Source organism: Tetrao urogallus (assembly GCF_951394365.1).
Source record: "Tetrao urogallus genome assembly, chromosome: 20".
Taxonomy (NCBI): domain Eukaryota; kingdom Metazoa; phylum Chordata; class Aves; order Galliformes; family Phasianidae; genus Tetrao; species Tetrao urogallus.
The window spans coordinates 463513-483339 of NC_136833.1; the positions used below are offsets into that span (position 1 = coordinate 463513).

General features: G+C 60.3%; 2 protein-coding genes across 2 annotated transcripts; both read right to left on the reverse strand.

Annotated features, from left to right (window-relative positions):
* Window positions 1-85: 85 nt before the first annotated feature.
* On the reverse strand, window positions 86-4208 carry TBL2 (transducin beta like 2; the record flags this gene model as incomplete). The annotated part of the gene is made up of 7 exons (XM_079545121.1): window positions 86-542; window positions 906-1058; window positions 1896-2022; window positions 3083-3234; window positions 3635-3819; window positions 3887-4017; window positions 4091-4208. The coding sequence occupies 7 exons, from the start codon at window positions 4206-4208 to the stop codon at window positions 86-88; spliced, it is 1323 nt and encodes a 440-aa protein (XP_079401247.1).
* A 329-nt stretch (window positions 4209-4537) lies between these two features.
* MLXIPL (MLX interacting protein like) lies at window positions 4538-19118 on the reverse strand (the record flags this gene model as incomplete). The annotated part of the gene is made up of 16 exons (XM_079544959.1): window positions 4538-4647; window positions 4843-4972; window positions 6033-6156; window positions 6491-6618; window positions 6829-6948; window positions 7105-7217; window positions 7799-7973; window positions 8333-8406; window positions 8643-9446; window positions 13305-13385; window positions 13722-13920; window positions 14140-14184; window positions 14853-14942; window positions 15197-15279; window positions 15451-15557; window positions 18823-19118. The coding sequence occupies 16 exons, from the start codon at window positions 19116-19118 to the stop codon at window positions 4538-4540; spliced, it is 2679 nt and encodes an 892-aa protein (XP_079401085.1).
* Between the last annotated feature and the right edge of the window lie 709 nt (window positions 19119-19827).

A 19827-nucleotide genomic window follows, 5' to 3' on the forward strand; every position in this document is an offset into this window, starting at 1 on the left:
CAGGGAAAGCCGTGAGCGCTCTTTTATTGCAATCTGTTCGCTGTTTTATCGGTCAAACCCAGCGCGCCGCTCCCGCACGGAGCCGCTATTGCTTCCTGCCGCAGATGGCAGCCAGCGCTTTCCTGGCACCGGCGATCTGCTGCTCCAGCCGCTCCCGGGTGGCTTTGGTGGTGGTTTTCCTCAGCATGGTCTCCATCTCCTCCACCACGGCGCGGAAGCCGGGGGTGTTGTGGAACACGCGGATGGCCCGGTCGCCGCAGGACGCCAGGAAGCGGCCGGTGGTGTCAAAAGCCAAGTCTGCTATGTGCTGTCCGTGAACGCCGACAAAGCGCTCCTCCTCCTCCCCTCGGCGCGTGTTGTACACGGCGATGGTCGTGCCGCAGGAGATGGCCACCACGCGAGCGTCGGGGGACAGCGCGATGCGGCACGGCTCCAACACCTCGCACCTCCCGGTCAGCAGCAGGTACGGGTCCTGCTGCTTCTTGTATTCCACGTCTGTGTCCCAGAATTTCCACGTCCCGTCCTTGGAAACGGTTGCCATCCTAAAGGCGGGACATAAACCGTAGGTGACTGCGAGGAAGTTGGGTCACACTTGTTCGCTTTTCACTTCTGCAAAGCAGGAATCCTTTGCTTTGTGGACAGAGATTTGCAAAACATGAGCCTGGAAACGTGTGTACACATGGGGTCATTGTCCCCCTCCCAGAGCAAGGAGGATGGTCAAACAACAGGAGGAAACCCATGGGGAGGATGAGGATGGACCAAGGCAGTCCCTAGACACCCAGGGAGGCCCCCGGGGCAGGAGTGGTCACAGGTTTGAGTATGGATGGGCAATTCAGGCACACAGGAAGGGGGTGAGCACACGTGTCCTTAGGGTACTCCTTCACACAGTGATATAGCACGCTTACCGCCTTGAGTCATTAGAGAAGGAGAAGGAATATACACCAGCAGTGTGGCCTTTCAGCTCAAAAGCCCTGGTCACTTCCCGGAAGTCTCCGCTCTTGCCAAAACACACTTCCCAAACCTTTACATCAGGAGTAAAGCCACATGATGCTACAAACCTGAATAAAATAAAAAACAGAGCCAGGCTCTTACAGAGCACTGCTGTGGCTGGGTCATAGGGTCAGCTCTCAGCCACAGCACTGCAGAGCTCTTCCTCCTGCCTCTCGAGGGCTGCAGAGAAAGTGCTCTGTGAATCAGTCCTAACCAGATACCTACATTCAAATCTTTGCTTTGGTCTGCTGGAAAAGAGTTTTCCAATTTTCACTGAAACCAGGCTGGTAAAGGGAACACTATGGAAGGCCACCAGGGGACAAGGCAACTCTACAACTTAACAGCCTTAAGAGAAACTCCTTAGTAAAAATTAAGAAACTTAAGTTCTCTGACCCAAAGAGTCACTGTAACTGGTGCATAACAACTGTCCTGCTACAGCAACAGGTTAGAGACAGAGCCAAGAACAAGGTTTTCCTGATAAGTAACCTCTTGGTTGTAAAAATTCCAATTTTGTTATTAATATTTAGAAATTTAAAAACAACTGCTAGGAACATTACTCGCTTTGCACAAACAGTTTGCCCTGGCCCAGCTCTGCCATCACTGCCAATGTTCTTTGCTCTCCTCAGTGCTTCAGAAGGTGGTCAGCAGGAGCAGCAGTACTGAGACACTCCAACAAAGCACCAAATGTCTGAGACCACGGGTGGGAGTCAGCACTCCCAGAGAGACTCCTCCTGGGAGCAGGAATCATTAGAAAAACGTGGAACCCTCAGAAAATTGCATTACAGTGACAGCAAACTGCAGATGTTCTGAACTGATGATGTCCTCTGAGAAGGAGAGTGGTTCCTGGTTATTGTCATGGCTTCCAACTCAGCAGGAGCAGCCTGGAATACCTGCATGTTCCTCACCTCCCACAGGGTGACACAGCAGCATAGGCATTGTTCATCTGGTTAGTGTTAATGCTGGCAAGGACTTCACCCTTCGGGTTCCAGATCAGGATGGTGGTGTCACTGGAAGCTGTCATGATAAACTTTCCTGGAGAGCAGGGAGGGGAAAAAAGGCAGAGATCAGGAGAGTTCCTAGGCCTAAAGCTGCCACAGTCACCAACAGCTGTAACAGTCCTGAGCAGAGCAACCTGTCTGCATCAGAGCTGTCAAGAAAACAAAAAGCAGCACCAAAACATCAGTGCTTCTGTCCTGGCACAGAGTGAAAAGCCGTGGCAGCAGGCTCACCTCCTGCCCAGTATCTTTCAGATCCCACTTGCTGAGCTCAGTACTATGCTCAGGTAATGTAGCAGACTTGATCAAGTTGTATTTTAACCAGAAGAGGTATCTCAAGCTTTCAAGTCAGGGATCGTAGACTTGTAGCTGATTAGAAGTCACACTACTTTTGTCCCTGATTACTGGTGGTGTCAGCATTTTGGGTATTTGCTGGTTTCCACTTGCAGTGCTTCCCCTTGTTTGTCTCAGCATGGACACTGAGTTACAAATTTACCTTCAAGCTACTTGTTACAGGGTTTCAATTTTCACTCTTGCAGCCAAACAAAGACCTCATTTAAAATTTTATGGGCTTTTCTCTTAGAGAGTGGAACATGCATCCACCCACTGCCAACTGTTCACTGTCACACAGCTGAAGCATGAATCCACCAAGCCCTCAGCCATCAACATTCGCCCTCCTCAGGTTCTGTTCTAGGAGACACCAGAAGTCCAAGGTACATCCTATGCTCCTGAATCCCGGAACTTCACTGGAGACATTTCTCACTGGCTAAAGCAAGACTGCCAAGCCAGAGAATAGCAATGCTCTCAGTACTGAGACCAGATCTCTTTTCAGCAGTGTTCCCAAAAGCCTAAAATAATACCTGTACAAATCAGGTAATTCTGAGCTTACACAGAAATTTCTCTCCTCCAATTATGTCTTCCAACTCACTCAGTAGTAAGCAAAGGCTAAAACATAAGAACCAGAAAAACAGAGAATCAAGCAGCCCTTGGGTAAATCAAGAATTCTTAACATTTTCAACCCAGCAGCTGTTGCTCAAAAAGGAAACCAAGGTGGATCCGGAGGGCCGCAGTAGGTGAGCAGCTCGCCATTGCCATACCTGTTTCTGCAACTCCTATGTTAATGACAGGAGCTTTGTGCTTCTTTGGGAAGTCCTCAGAAGAAGCAGTGAAGGTGAAGTTGCCGTCGTCCTTCTTCGTCATTTTATAGACACGAATTGTCTCTCCATTTGCCAGCCAGACAATGATCGCCCTAAGTGGAAGGACGGTAACTGAGCCATTAAGCAGCAGGTTGCCACTGTCAGCCTAGCTACGGCAGGTGAGTTATCAGTCATTCGGGGCACCTGGAGGAAAGGTGACAGATCAGTTGTGTTTTATGAGGGCACCAAGCTTTCCCTGTGTTAGCTCAACCGCGGCACCGAATGGAAGGGAACACCTGAAAGTGACATCCCTTCCACTCTGCAGAGCCGCTTCACCAGCACCAAGGAAAGCTTTCCACGCAGCCTTCCCAGCCCGCGGCCCTCGCAGCTCCCCGCACACAGCCCTCGCACCGGGGCGGCGAGCACCGCGTTAACGTGGCGGGTCCCGCATCGGCGGCGCTGCCGATCCCCCACGGGACTTCCGCGAGGGGCGGGCAGGGTTCCCGGCCCCACCTGCAGTCGGGGCTGAAGCGGACGAGCTCGGCGTGGTCCAGCTCCACGTTGGCCCGCAGGCAGCGGTGCTCGCGCGCCGTGAAGTCGCGGGTGCTCCAGAGCCGCACGGTGCGATCGTCGGCGCAGGACGCCAGGTACTTGCCGCCGCCGCTGAAGTGCAGGCAGCTCACGGAACCGCTGTGGCCCTGCGGGGGAGCGGCGGTCAGGGGCGGCGGGGCGGGGGCGGGGGGCTCCGGCGGGGCGGCGCGGTACCTTGAGGGCGGCGGCCAGCAGGCGGTGCGTGAAGCTGTGCTGTCCCGGCTTCTCCTTGCGCGCCCGAACCGGCGGCTTCGTCCTCCGGGGGCCCTCGGGCCTGGCGGCGGAGGGGCCGTTCGCCCCGGCGCCTGCGGGGAGCGGGGCTCAGCGGGGGGCACGGGACGGAGGGGGAAAGGGATTGGTACTCGTACTCGTACTCACCCTCATCCCGCGGCAGGGCGGCGGGCGATCCCCGCGGGGCGGTGCGGCGCAGGGCGGCCGCCAGCAGCAGCAGCGCGAGGAGCAGCCCCAGCCCCGCGCCCAGCCCCACCGCCTCCATCTTCCCGCCGCCACCTCAGCGTCGCCGGGCGGCGACACCCAGCGCGCGTGCGCCGAGCCGCGGCTCCGCCCCTCCATGTCGCGCCCCTCCCACCTGGCCCCGCCCACACCCCTGCTGGCCCCGCCCCGCTGGCCCCACACGGCCGGAAGGAGGAGCGGTGCGCTGCGGACTTCCGAGGGCTTTATGGTGCGGACGCGGACGGGTTCCGCGAGCGCTGCATGGTGCTGCGGTGGCACTTCCCTCCCTTCCTCCCTTCCTCCCTTCCTCCCTCCCTCTCCCGAATTGTTCCGTTGTCTCTCGTCGGCGCTGCCCGGCCCGGTCCCTGGGCGCTAGGAGGGGCCGCCTCTGGCCGCGGCCCGCGCCGCTTGCTCGGGAACTCGGGCGGGATCGCTGAGGATGGAGGTGGAGATGCTCAGCTGCCGCAGGGAGCTCAGGATGGCTGCGGGGAGACGCGGGGACATCAGGACCCGGCCAGGGGCGGGTGGCAGCCCCCGGTCTCGCCGCAGTCATTTATGAGGGCACCGAGCTCATAAATGAGCAGCAGCGGTGGCAGCAGCGCCGAGGGACTGAGCGGTGCCTATGCCGGGGCCTCCGGCTTCCATCGGGAGCGGCGGGGCCGCACGGAGCCACGTACAGGGCCGAAGCGCCGGAAGGGAGCAGTACTGCTCTAGCCAGGCCAGGGACGTCTGCGTGAGGCTCTCCATGCTGGTCGTGGACACCATGCCGTTGAAGGACTCGAAGAGGGGCCGGATGATGACACTGAACTGTTGAAGTGGTTAAAGATAAGCATCGTGATGGCTGTGGTGCCCTGTCTGGTGTGAACAGCCCTCTCCTGCATGCAATGCAGCTGTGCTGGGTGCCCTGTGCAACTCGGTGGCCTCCAGGGTGGCAGCAGCCAGGAAGGGGCCCTCAAAGCCCCACCTGTTGCTCGCAGGCAAGGAACCACAGTGTGTGGGGAACCAGAGGCTGAAAGGCACAGCCCATGTTGCAGCCAGGGCTGCCCCAATGCAGGACAGCTCTTCTAAACAAGGCCTAGAGCCAGCTCCTGCCATGCCCTCTGCAGGTGCCTGAGAGCAGGGTGCAGCACCCAGCACGTGTGCTCCCTTGGGTGCACCCAATGCTGGGGGGTGGCGACTGTGTGTGCAGTAATCCCCAGCAGGTGCCTCCACCATACCCATATCCTGGAATCCTCTTCAGTACCCTCACTGCACTGTGGAAGGAACCCTATCTCCCAAAACCTGTGTCAGGGGCTGCTTGCTACTGTCTGTGCATGTTCTGCGTGCGCCTCTACCGCCAGGCAATTTGCAGACCTCATGGTCTTTTCAGACTTGGCTACAATGTGTGTAATCCCCCTTCATGGAGAAGATGGCCCGGCCTTCTGACCTCCTTGGCAACCATTCCTTTTCCCCTCCATCCTTCCAACATGCAAATATTTGTATCCAACTTAATCCCCATTCTCCAGGGTAAGCCATGGTGGCCACCCAGGTGAAACCATTATGTTCCTGGGTTTGTGTCTGATCCTTTCCCAGTCTCTAACAGATGGCTGCTGCATCTCAACACAAGTTATTGGGAGCAAATGCCTGCATGGCAATCCCAAGCTCAGATCTCTGGTGACTCCCCTGCTCCCCAAGGAGTGGCCATTTATTCCTACTCTGGTTGCTCTCTTGTAACAGGAGTTTCTTCTAAGTATCTGAGCATGTCTCCTCCACATGTTGCCCACAGAGCCTCTCAAGCAGGAGGGATCCCACATGGAGCTGGAGGGGAGAGTGGACCTGGTGTACAGTGGAAGGGGCAGTGAGAAGCCCATGTTGTCCCAAAGGATACAATCCAGAACTTCCAGTTGTGCAGTGTGGAGGAGCGCACATAGCTGTCAAACATGCTGCGCATCTGGTCAAAGCGCTGGCGCGTGATGGGCACCCCAGTGGCTGGCAGCTGCTCCTGGCACAGGCTGTGGGGCACAAACAGTGTTGTGGGGCCGCAGGTATAAGGCTGTGGGGCACACGGCAGCTGCCCCACACGGGAAGAGGACCCCAGTGTGCAGCAGGGCTCAGTAGCTCTGCACGTCTCAAGCAGACAGCATCTTGTTCTCAGGGCAGCACATCACACACAGCACCGCTTTTTGAGCATTGCCCCACGACAGGGAACACAGATAAACGCAGGATCTAGGCAGTGCTCACAAGAGATGCTGCAGCCTGCTGCCCCTGGCACTGCCATCTGCCCTGCCTGGCTGTGCTGACGCAGGCAGCAGCTCCCTGCTGCCCCCCCAAGCCATGCCCCCCTACTTGATTGAGCTGTTGAGCTCCTCAATCTGCTCCCGCAGCCGCTGCGCCTCATCCTGGAGGGCCGCCCGCTCCTGCTGCAGTTTGCAGATGTACTCAGCAGTCTTCTGCAAGGTGGTGGCCTTGCTGACCTGCAGGGTGGCAGACGTGGGATGGCGCAGGGAGCTCCTGGGGCAGGCAGGGTACAAGGGGCCACGTGCTCCTTTGCTGAGCCTTGGCATCGGGCAGCAGGCCCTAGGTACAGTGCGTGCACGCCGGCGCAGCCACGGCCATGTCATCACCGAGCGATGTCCCGCGTCCCTGCATGCCCAGCGCCAGCCCGTGCAGCGCTGTGTGCTCACCTTAATGCTGGGCTGGGCACTCAGCGTGCTCACCAGGCTGTGCAGTGTGTCAAAGCCCAGCTTGATGTTGAAACGTCTCTTCTGCTCAGCAGAGATGTGTGTGATGCGCCGGCTCTCCATCTGCAGGCAGCAGAGATGGCCTTGGGCCTCTCCCTGCATTGGAGACAGGCTGGCCCCAAGCATGCATCAAGGGTGGGGATGAATGTGGGGTCAGTGGGAAGGGGGTGCACAAGGAGAAGCTGCCCCTGTAAAAGGCAACGCTCGCTCCCACCATACCTTGCTGGAGTCGGGCCTGCCCCGACGGGATGGTGGGTGGTGCAGGGAGGTGGTGGTACCGGGTGGTGGAGCAGCTCCTGGGGACACCTGGCCAGGCTTGGGCCAGTCACTGCCTGGGGGATGAGAGGGGGTGCGCTGAGGAGAGTGCGAGCACTGCAGTACTGTCCTGGCTCTGGGGCAGTCAACCCCTCAGCTGATGGCCCCGTGTCTGACCGCGTCTTGTTGCCCCATCTCATCCCAAATCACTTTCATTTTTACAACAAATGGAAGCGTTTGTGACATGACATTTTAAATTTCCAGCAGAGTGGAAACCACCTGGAGAGAGTCCTGAGGGCTGTGGTTTACAGCACTCAACTGGAAGTGGAAATGAGCAGGGAGCTTCCTGCCCCAGTCTGGTTTCTGTGGGTGAAAGCAGGGTGTTTCCGGCCTTAAAACCAAGCTCTGGTTTTCAAAACCACATTCTGACACTTGCTACATTTTGTCTTTTCCTGTTTATGGTTTTGCCCCCCAGAGAAGGAGCCAGACGAAAGGTCGGCACCCTCCCCAGCAGAATGAAATCATTGTCATTCAGGTGGTTAATTAAAAGCAGTAGGAATAAAAAATAAATTGAGCTTTCTCAGGAAAAAAACCAACAACTGTATTTGGTTCAAGCTCCCTGCAGGATATGGGGCATCCTGCGGGCACCCAGACTCACCACACACCGGTGTTGGGGAGAGCCGCTCTTCCTTGGGGACCCGCAGCGGCCCTGGTGCAGCACCTGCCTGCATCACAGGCACCTCCTGCGAAGGGCTGGAGCCAGGAGACAGCACTGAGCTCAGCTGGGCCATTCTGGGCAGGAAGACAGCAGGAACATCAGGGACTCTGCTCTGCTGCAGAGAGAAGACAGGAAAGCAGGAAGGAGATTGGGGTCAGCACTCCATGTGTGGCAGGTTTACAGAGCCCCTTTGGTTACTCAAAACCCACAGTGGGACTGGGGAGGGAGCCCCACAGGGCCCTAAGGTGAGGTCTGTCCCTGCTCTGCCAGTTCTCTAACTGGGGCTGACTCCCACCCGGCCTCACTCTGAGCCCCCCAGCACCCTGGCCACAAGCCCCATGTGCATCAAACTCTGTTCTGCAAAGAGCTTCACACAGTGCTGCTTTCTTTCCACTCTCCTCATTCCTCAGCAACAGGAAGGCAATTCCCAGCCAAAAGGAGCAGTCCCCGACCTGGAGATAGGTGGGTGCTTACCGGAGAGGCTGGGGACGCAGGCGTGAGTGCGGGGCCGTGCACATGTGGGGCATCGAAGGCTGGCTCCTGCTTGGCTGCGAGAAGTCAGAGAGCAGAAGAGCACTTCTGCATCAGGCTGTCAGTGCTTTGGTGACATTTTCCTGCTCCATGGCGGTGCCAGCCCTGAGCACCAGCCCATCTGTCCATCTGCCCCAGGGAAGGCTGTGACAGCTGCAGGAAGCAGCCCACCTCTCCCAGCACCCCCGAGCACCCCTGCTTACCTCCAGATCACCCCATCACTGCCACCCTCGATTCCCCAGCTGCCTCTCACCTGTGGCCAGCAGCTGAGTCAGGCAGGCGTTGGACACTGTCAGCTGTGTAGTCACAGGGGGACCCGGCCTCTTTGCCTTGGTGCTGCCGGCCTTCATCTTCGGCCGCTCGCCTGGGGTCGGCCCTTTTGGGGTAGCAAACCTGGGCCCAGGTGGCGCGGCGGGGGGCAGGTGCTGGGGCGCGGCTGGGCTGGGGTACCCTAGGGGCACCACGTCCATGGCGTAGCCCAGGCCCAGGGTGTGCTGGGCAAAGCACGGCGCGGACAGCGGGGATGCAGGGTGGGTGAGGAGTGAGGGGCTGGGCGAGGTGGTGAAGGGGAACTTGGAGTGGGGTGCGGAGGCAGGGGAAAACGGCGGCTGTGAGCCCAGTAATGGTGCGCCAGGGGCCTGGCTGGGGGCGGCGTAAGGGAGGCCGAGTGGCTCCGTGCCGAGGCACTTGCCAGGGAAACCATACTGCAGCAAGGGCTTGGGTTTGAGCTGGGGGCTGAGGCAGCCAGGCACAGCGGTGAGGGGCTCGGGGGCCAGCGGCGGCTGCTCAGGGCCAAAGAAGGCACCGTGGAGGCTGAGCTGGGTGGCATCACTGGGCTGTGGGGGACATGGCTGTGTCAGGAGGGGTGGCTCGGGCACCGGTGGCCATGGGTCACGGGCCAGGGTCCCGCTCACCTGGAGGAGAGGGCTGGGTGGGAGCGGGGCATCAGGGTTGGCGGGCACAGTTTCTCCACTGCCATAGAGAGGCTCAAAGCAGGGCGGCTCCTGATAGCCCAGTGGCATCTGCGCAGGCAGCGGCCGATGGCTGATGAAAATATCTGCGGGGTGAAGCAGAGAGATGGTGATGGGTGGTGGGGGCCTAGGGAGTGCTTCTGCCGCTGGAGAGGGGGATGCAAGGTTGGGGCACGCTGGAGGGAGCCGCATGCTGTATCCAGGACTGGCAGGGATTTGCTGGCCTCACGTTCACCTGGCAGAGCTGGATCAGCTCCTGGCTTTGCAGGCAGATTTGGTGCTCTGGTTGTGAAACATCAGAGCTTCACATGGTGGGAGGGAAGAGGCAGCTCACGCGCTCAGCCCAGCCTTGCCATGCACACTGGGACAGGAAAACCCGCCCAGGAACACCACCCAGGGGTGGAGACCCCGTCCCCAACACACAGCTGAGACCGCATCTCAGGGGTCTGGGCTCTCCCTGCACCCCCACAGCCAGCCCTGAGCAGCGCAGAAACTGAGCCCCTGTGCTGTGGGGCAGTGGCAGAGCTGGCTTTGGGCAGATGTGGGGCAGCCCTGTGGGTCGCACTGTCCTGGAGCCGCAGGGGATGGTCCCACTGGAGTTGGGGCAAGCGTTTGCCTCCCAGCCCCAGTGCTGCAGTGCGTGCTGCCTGTGGCTAACCACATCCCATGGCCTTCCCGAAGCTGAGCCCCGTGACCCAGCCACGACTCCCTCTCCCTTCCTGTCTCCTTCCCACAGCCCTGATGCTTCCGCAGGCCCAGACGCCGTGGCACGGAGCGCTGTCTGCTGCCTGGGGCATCACCTCCCCACTGAAACACGCTTTGCAGGCACATCACCCCACACAGCTCTGCTCAGTGACGGGGCCCGCCAGCACCGTGCCAGTGCAGTTTCACTGCCACCAGGAGAAGGTGAAGGTGACTGGGGAGGATGGGGCTGCTGGTCACGCATTTCCCTGTAAGACAGAGTGGGAGTGATAGGTGGATTTGCAGGCAGCCGCCTGACAGCCTCTGGCACGGGGTCTGCATCCAAGCAGCTCTCCAGCTCATGAGCATTCACACCTCCGTTGTGCGTGCTCCAGTGCAAGCTCAGGCCCTCACTGCCCTGAGCCCATCTGGGCTGCTCCTGCCCATCCAATATGCCCCTGGTGCCAACCATGCTGCAGGAGCTCCTCCAGGCTCTGGCATAGGCTCCCATGCCTGAAGTGCCCTGGCTGGGACAGCCAAAGCCTCTGGACCTGACAAGTTTTTGAATCTACACCTGAGGAACAAATGCTCCTCCAGAGGGAAATGCCGTGACCATCCCAGCAGTGCCACACAGCACGCTGCACCTGCCCTGCTCAGCCCTGACATGGCCCCTTCCCTTCCGCCCTGCACACAGCAGCTGCAGCCCATGTGCCCTGGCTGGGAATGGTGTTCAGCTGCACACCCCTCACAGGGGCGGGCAGCAGCACTGCCACCCTCCTTCTTCCAGCCCACGGCTACAGGCAGTCGGCTGTATGCAGTGCTGCCAAGCACTCCCATGCTCGTAATGGCCTCCAAGGCACTCAGAGCCTCCCAGCTCCACTGTCCTCCAGGGCAGCAGTTCATCCTCCTCCTCAGAGCGGAATTCTGCCTGGTCCCAGTCCCACGCAGGCTGGGGCTGGGACACAGCGAACACTCAGAGCACCACAGAGCCACAGCTGCCCTCCAGGGGCACAGCCAGGCATGGTTGCAGCCCAATGGGGTGCAGCACCTGGCCCCACACTGCCCCCAGCCCTCATCTGTGCCCATGCTGTGCCATCTCCTGCTGCCAGCACTGAAGCTATGCATGCATTTAAAGCGTTTCTGATGGCCAGCTCTGCAGATTCGATTCCTCTTGTTTCGCTTGCTGTGCTGCCACAGTGGGTGGTGGATGCTGCCTGGCACAACAGGTGGCAGCCCCCTGCCCTCCACCTCATCCATCCCTTCCCCACCCTGCAGCTCTCACCTATGCTTCTCTCTGCTCACTCTGCCCAGACCTGCTGCCAAGCTGTGCAGTGCGGCCAGAGCATGATGCCACCTGGGGGATGAGAGCCCATGCGGTCAGCACACCATGCCTTCAGCATTCTGCTCCAATACCAGGCTGCTCTCCAAAGAGACCCCTGTTGTAGAGCCTGCTCCCAAGGCTGGGACACTCCATTGCTGGCCCTTGGCTCCGGGAGAGCACGGCAGTGCCATGGGGTCATGCCACCCCAACAGCCTGGCCCCAGGGCCCCAGTGCAGGTCCTACCTGGAGCGCAGTGCCAGCAGCACTCAGGCACTGGGCTGGGCTGCTCCCTCGCTTCTGCCATCAGGACTTCTCCATCCGCCCCACACTGTGCTCTGGCACCCACTGAGGACACGACGTGGTTCCTCATTTAGGGATTGGCTTGTGCTTGCTGACTGACAGGCACCGAGCTCGGTGACGGTCCTCAGACACAGAATGGCCCCGTGACCCCACAGGAGCCCTGAGCCCCCGCTCTGCCCTGCTGGCCTTGTTTGTGAGGCACAGACCCAGGCCCTGTGTACAGTGCCAGCAAAAGTGGCCACGGGGGCATCACTCAGGGCTGGGGGCATTTCAGCTCTGGCACGCAGCGCCCAGAGTTTGGCAGCAGCCCTCTTCCTGAAAGGGGCTCTTCATCCTCTTACCCCACAGTCCTGTGGCCAAAGCTGCAACCCTGCACAACCCACACCTCCACTGTGATCGTGCATCACAGTGCTGGGGCTTTATCCCAGGCAGCACCCTGGGGAAAATGCACATAGAAATACATTGCTTTGGATGGGCACCATGGTGCCACGTGCCATTCCCAGGCTGTGCCACGCTGTTCTCACACCAGCAGCACGAGGGAACGTTGCCCACGGACAGAGGTACTGGGTCTGCATCACTGTCAGGAGGTGCTGCTTCAGGGGTCAGCACAGCCTTCCGGCACCACACAGGATATGCGAGGGGAAGGACACTTCTCAGGTGTCATTCTGACCCCTTTGAGGTTTGCTTGTGGCTCAGCCCAAAGGGCCATGTGGGGTCAAGAAGTTGTGAGGGCTGAGCCCTGGGCTTCCCACCTTGGCACAGCAGCCTGCCCCATGGCTGCCCTGCTCCCCACCAGCATCTGGTCTTGCATCAGCCGGCGGCTGTGTGGTGCAAGGGCCTGTGCTTCCTCCAGCAGAGGGAAGTGGGAGGTGGAGGCGGCTGCAGCACGGCAGGAGCCTTGGGCAGGCTGTGTGCAGGGCATGGACGTGTTCCGAGGGCTCCCGAGGCCTGGTGCTGCCTGAGGCCGCTTGTGGGGTCCCACCCTGCAAAGTCTGCCCATGCCACCAGCTCCAGCGCATCTGAGGTCTCCGATGTGGCACCACACCAGCAGTGCCCGGCCCTGGCACAGCCGTGGGTACACTGCACAGTGCACACGTGACAAGGTCACATCCTGACTGACTCTGCGGCGCTCACGGACACCGCACTGCTCCAGCAGTGCCCTGTGTCACAGGCAGGTCCTGGTGGTAGCACTGTGGGAGGAGGCGCCGCCGGGATGGCCTGCTTGTCCCCTGCTTGCCCCTCTGCCTGCCCTGGATACCAGTGCCACTTGGTTTTCAAGGCCAACCTGGCAGGGACCGTGACCCGTCCTCAGAGGATGTAGCACAGCCCATCGTGGGGTCTCAGCAGCTCTGCACAGGGCCTCCAGCAAGAGTGCAGTGAGGAGAGGAACAGTGTCAGAGAACCTGAGTTTCCTCCATCTGTGGGGATAGCTGTTCTCTGTCTGCAGCCAAGCCCAGGTAGCTTCATATTCCTGATGTGACCTTCTGCTTGCAGAAGCCCCTTTCCATGGCTCCCAGCCCCTTCCCATCCCTCTGCTTTGATCAAGACAGCAGATGTGCTTTCTGGCTCCCCAGCAGCACCTGCTGTTGTCAGGCCAGCTCAGCTCTGTGTTGGGCTGCAAGGTGTGCAGGCTGGCTCTTACCTGATATCTCCATGGTATCATCCAAGCTGGGCTGCAGAGGTGCCAGGTCTGGCTGGATCATGTCAGCATTCCCGATATATGCTGGAAGAAGACAGAGCTGCAGTGTTAGGGTGCTGCATTCCCAGCTCCCCACCTCAGGGCTGGCACTGCTGACCTCACCAACAGCCATCCCAGTACCCAGCCTCACCCTGCATGGCTGCACTCTGCCCCACAGCACAGGGACCCAACCTCTGAAGATATCCCATTCCTACCATTCTGCCCAGCAGCACTCTGAGGCCTCATTCAGGGCCCAGAAACCCCTGGGCAAGGCTGCAGCTTTTGGAGCGAAGCCAAGAGGCAGCAACGTGCCATGAGTAAGCTGTTTGCCTGCTCCTCCTCCTCCTCCAGCAAGAGCGTAGCCCCATGGGGGTCACCTACCATCCTCGGGGAGCTCCTGGTGGGCGCTGGGCATCTGTGTCATGGTGAAGAGGGTGTCAGAGATGTCCGAGAGGAATGTGTCCAAGTCAAAGTGCTGCCTACCCCCCGGCTCCTCCTCCTCGTCCCCCAGCAGCATGGGCACCACGTTGCAGAAGAGCTGGTTGCACCATTTCTCCGTTGGTCTCCAGGCATCCTCGTCCTGCATGAGATGGTGCAAAGGAGCCAGTGGGCACTTCTTGCAGGCAGCCTGAGGCCTCCAGGTTGGCTCGCTGGTGCTCATAAAGAGCTATTCAGCACCCCGATGCCTCCCACAGCCATTGGGGTCATCACCAACAACAGCTTTCACCTGCCCTTCTCCCAGGCTGCCTGGTGCAGGGACGTCCGACCGTCCCTGCCGGCGCTTCCCCAGCAGACTCACCTGCTTCGGGCTGGAGAGCTCTCCCTCCCGGCTGGACTTCCGGAGCTGGAAGGAGAAGAAAGCCTGGATCGGCCCCCAGCAGAGATGGGCACAGGGCAGAGCTGGGCAGGGTGAGGGAGCAGCAGGCCATGTCCTCCGGCCCTCGGTCACCTCCTGGCAGACCCGCAGGACCGCGCTGCCTGCTCAGGCTCTGGCCCGGGCTGCCACCGCTTCACATCTGCCCTCAATGCTAAGTGCAGCAGTGCAGGGCTGCGCCCCAGCCTTTTCAAGATGAGCGAGGAGGAGGCTGGCACCGCGCTCCACCCCGTGTGGCGGGCAGCCAAAGCTGGTGCCACCTAAACCACCACTAGATTATCACGGCCGAGAGTGACACCAGGGTGACACCGGGACACCAGGCCTTGTTACACGTGCTGCCTGGCTGAGCTGCGGCTGCCAGCGAATCCCAGCCCAGCTCAGGCCCCGCAGCGAGTGCTGCTTGTCCCACTGCAGCACGTGCACTGCAGGTGCGCTGCCAAGCCCAGCCTTGGCTGAGCAGCACACCGGGCAGAGCCAGCCCGATCCGGGCTGCCAGAGCGCGCTGCGGCACTGCGCATGGCCGGGGATGGGGCCACCAAAACCCAGCCACCATCACCGTGGGGACAACCATCAGCTCCATTTTGGGCACGCCAAGGTACTGCACCGCCGCCAGGAGCAGCAGGCGCACAGCCACTCACCCGCTTCTTGTAGTAGGTCCTCCACTTGTGGTACTCCCTCATCACCACCTCGATGCGCCGTTTCCAGTAGTTGCCCTCCAGCACCACAGCCTGCAGGGGCAATACTGGGGCTCACGGCCATACGGCACCCCGGGGCCAACCCCCGGTCCCAGCCCTGCACCCACAGCCAGCCCATGCCTGCCCCCGGCACCCTGATGTGTCCTCAGGACACATCACCAACACCTTCTCCCTCAAACTGCACGAACACAGCAAGCGAGGATGGGAGTTCTGCGGTGTCCTCAGCTCCTCGCTGTGTCCTCCGCACCCACTCCCAGCCCCAGGTGCCATGAGAGCCCATACTCTACCTCTGGTTTGCGGTGCTCATCAGCTTCTGACCCCTCCAGGGGGGTGATGAAACCACACACAGGGTTCTTCCTCTGCTCCACATCTGCTCAGGGGAAAACACAGTTGGCTTCGTCCGCAGCTCCCTCCCTGCGCAGGGGAGGGTACCCGTGTGTCTGGGTGCTGGTATGGTGGGCTGCCTGCAGGGCTGGGCACCCGCTGTGCCATTGCAGGGTAGCCGGGTGCTCAGCAGGAGAGGCTCCGGCCCTGTACTCACACTGGATGTACCACGCTCTCCAGATGGCATTGTTGAGGCGGATTTTATCCCGGCAAAGCAGCCGCTGCCCCTTGAAATTCTTCCACTTTGGTGACACCAGCTTCCCACTGCAACATCGAGGAGAGGAGGAGCTGAAGGGGACCATGCTGGGACCCCTGGCACAACCCCAGTCTGGGAGCTTTGCTGATCCTGCAAGGCCTCCAGCGCCCCTGGGATCACAGCACGGCACACAGAGGCACTGATTGCCCAAGTCTGCAGATGTGGCTCCGAGGTGGGAATCCCCAGCTGCAGGATTCCTGACCTTCCCCAGGTGATGCTGGCTGCTCCCACGGCTGTACCAAAGCTGCTTCTGATGGGCAGCATCCGCACATGGAGCGCTGTGCATGCACTCCTCCCCAGTCAAAAGGTTGTCCCTTAATGATCTCTGTGCTGCTCTGGATCCCACTGACCCCTGTGCATGCAGGGAGGAGATGAGGTCACGGCTGGGCTTGGTAGGTGTGCCGTACCCCACGCAACATCTCTGGAGCACTCAGCAGGTGACAGCAGGGTGTCCTCAGGGAGCTCAGCACTGCTATTGCTCGGCCCCATCTCTGCAGTGCTTCTGTCAGGGCTCCCCCACTGCTGCTTCCAAGACCCCGGGGCATCCTGTCCCTCAGCTCTGTGGAGCAAAGTAGCTTACATGGCCGCTCTTCCTGCTACAGGCAGATACTGAGCAGAGACCCCTCAGGTCCCCCAATTGCTGACGTAGGAACACATCCGGGGGCCAGAGCTCTTGCCCGCAGGAAGGGCAGGGAGAGATGCAGATGTGGTTCTGTGCTCAGTCCTGGGGCCCAGGAAGGACCCTGTCCCCACCACTCTGGCCTGCAGAGGGTTAAGGCTCTATCTCTGCACTGGCCACTCTGCTATCAGCAGGGATTTTGAACTTTCCCCGTGGCACAAAACAAACAGCATAGCGTTGCCAAGCAGAGGAGCCAATGGAAAGGACGGCTTTCCCCGGCACGTGGCCAGCTCCTGCTGGTCAAGGCTACCAGCCACACTCCTCTCTGGTGCTGCCCACGCCGCCCACTGGCTTAAAGGAGCAGCTCCAGCCCACAGCCCCGGCCCTGCACTGCAGCAGGGTGCATGGCCCTGCGTGGGGCTGGTGGGGCTGCAGTGTGCTGCGGGAGCTGGGGACGGGGGGAGATGCCTCTGGGCCTTGCCACAGCCTGCTTTCTTTCTCCCATTATTGAGAATCTCTCCCTTCTGTTTTGGAGCTTATCAGGCTGATCTTTGCACACTGGTTTGCCTTGAAGGAGGCCCCACCCTTTACTGAAGTTCTGCCCAGAGGAGATGGATGTGAACGCTACACTGAGCCACAAGAGGATTGGGATGCGGCAGCACCTTGGCCCAGCACAGGTGTCCTGCTGCCCTGCAGGGATGGGATCACGAGCCCCACCACCGGCTGTGGCACACGGAGCTCAGCCTGTGCCCAGCCCTGGCTCTGCAGCCAGCAGCTCCTGTCTGCTCCGTGATGCACTCAGCCTGCTCAGAAGTTCAAGTGTTGCCGCCCCTGCGGTGCAGTAAAATGAGTATTTTGCTCCCTCTCCACGCCAAGAGGAGGGGGAAGGAATGAGTTGGTGCATGAAGGAAACGGGCTGCAGCAGGGGAGAAGGCCAAGGGACGGCCCTCCTTGCTGACGTGAGCCCCCCTGGCCCTCCCACCACATGGAGCAGCAGGTAGCAGCAGCAGAGCCCCTCCTTGTTCTGTGGCAGGAGAGACAGTGCCAGTCCGGGTGGGCAGAAAAGTGACCATTTCTCAGTCCTTAGCCTCCAGAGGAGGCAGAACCTGAGCTCTGATTGGTGTGACTCTCTTTTTAGGGTACTGGAGAGCTGCAGAACATGATGTCTGTGAGATGGAGAGGGGTAGCATGGAAGGACAGAAAGGCATCCATGAAAGGGAAGAACCAAGGGTGAATTTGGGTACAATCCAGAGGCAAAATTTCCCTGGCTGGATTCCACTACTCACAGCTACTCTTAATCCAGGGCCAACCAAAATCTTCTCCCGTGGATGCTGAACAATGCAGCCAGGAGATACTGCTGATGTTCCAGGCTCTGGGATGGCCAACAAGGGTGCCATTAACACTTTGTAGCTGTTGTGAATCCTCCTCGCCAAGGGCTGCCATTAACTTCAGCTACGGCTTGGCACGGTGATGGCCCTGGGGCTGTCATGCTCAGTGCAGGAGGGAAAAGAAGCCCAGGAGGGGCCAGAAGACACCTGAAGGGATGGAGCCATGTCTGCAGCATGAGCTCTGGACGGCATACAGCTCCTGTCTGCTCCACCCCCCAGCCACATGTACCTGCCCCCCTCCTTTCTGCCCCAGAAGCTCTGGAGCTCAGAGTGCACATGAAGGCAATGCAGGCATCTCCAGCCCCATGCAGCAAGTAGGGCAGCTGTGGGGCTGCGACAGAAAAGGGAAGTGGGGCTACCCTGTGCATCAGTGCCACCCATACGTGGCACCCAGGGTGACTCAGCTGGGGACATCTTGGCTGTCACGCCGATGACAAGAGCGAACATGGGCTGCATCACCCAGTTCCTGCAGAGCTCTGCTCTCACCAGCTCCTGAGAGTGACCTCACCGTGCACCACGCCAGAGATGCAACTGAAAGTGAGACCTGGTGTGGGACCAGGAGATGGGCAGAACTTCCTGTTTTGCTCAGGCTTTGTTTTCACAAGGCATCAATAGCAGATTGCCATCCCAGGTTTTCACTGGGACTTTTTGGAAAAGCTGTACCAACAGTTTTGCTGTAAGGTTCAGAGTGTGCTCAGGGGTCTTGGTGAAAGAGGGGATGTGGTCCAAGGTCACGGGCCCAGGCACTAATACGCAAGGAACAGGAGCTTGCTGTCACCAAGATGTGGGATGGCAGGTCTCTGTCCCCATGGGCCTGGGTGATGTGTGTGGCCAGAGGAACGCACAGTCACTCATCTGACTTCGCTGGAGAAAAGGGGAGAAGCTTTCAGGAGGCCCTGGGCAAAGCACTGTGCAGCCATCCTGTCCAGAGCGCTGGAGCAACATGACAAGTGGGTACAGCTTTGGGACGGCCGGCCAAAGGCCGAGAGCTGCAGGAGGTGACGACAGCTCTCCTGGAGGACAGCAGGTAAGATGTGCCAAGACAGGAAGAAGTTCCCAGCTGCTCCATGACAGCTGCCCCAGCACCAGCTCCTTCCCCCCGAAACCTCCCAGGACGGCATTTTGTGAGCAGACATCACATCACAGCCCAACAGAAGAGCAGACGGGACACCATCCATCGGCTCGCACTTAGCAATCAGCAACGGGCGATCAGCAGGGCCGGGGCCTCCAAAGAGCCGGGGATCAGCGAGTCGCCCTGGGACTCACCTGTACTCCAGGCTCATGCACTCGAAGAGCCGCGTCAGGGTCGGGTCAATGCTCCGCGGATCGGCGGCCGAGGGCTCGGCGCGGCGCTGACGCCGGTGGGGCAGCGCGTCGCGGTGCGGGGATGACACCATGAAGTGGCCGCTATGGATGACCTGCGAGGGGTTCTGCGGCCCGGCGCCGGGCCCCGCACCGCCCGCGGTCGCGTCCTCGGAATCGGAGTCAAAGTCGGAGTCGGGGCACGGTCCGACCGGGGGCTGCGCGAAGGGGCTCGGCAGCCCCAGCTGAGCCCGAGCCATCGCCCGGCGCCGTCACGAGCCCTCGGTCCGCGTGCCGGCAGCGCCCAACCCGCGGCACCGCGCGCCCCTCCGGCCCGGCCGCACGGCCAACGCGCTCCCGAGCTGCGGCTCACCGCACTTCGCCCGCCGGCACCGCCAGCCACGCGGTGCGGCCCGGCCCGGCTGCGCAGGCGCTCCTGGCGCTGAGCCGCACTTATAGCGGCGCGCTGATCCCGCCCACGGCCGCCGTTCGTGGCTGCGGGCTCCGCGGCGCGGCTCGCCTTCCCTCGGCCCGGCGCCCGGCCCACCGCTCGCTGGCGGTCGGCTGTGTTTACCCGGAGCTGATCGGGTGCCGGCAGGGAGAGCAGCGCGGTGTTTACCCAGCGCCTCTGCCCTCGTGCGTCTCCCTGCACTTCCGAGGGAACAAATACAGATTAAGGGACGCAAACAACTCAAATTATAGCAACGGGCATCCAGCTCTGCACAACGCTCGCGGAGTCACTGAGCCGTGCTGCGGAGCTGCGGACAGCCGAGGGACGTGCACGTGCGGAGATGTGGGAGAGGGGGCTGGCAGTGCCGGGCCGGGCGGTCACACCCGGCAGGTATCGGGGATAGGACAGGGCTGATTGTGGCTCTGAACTAACAGAGAGCAGTTTGGAGCAGCTATAAGGAAGAAGTTCTTTACTCAGAGGGCGGTGAGGCGTTGTGCTGCTGCCCCGAGCGGCGGGTG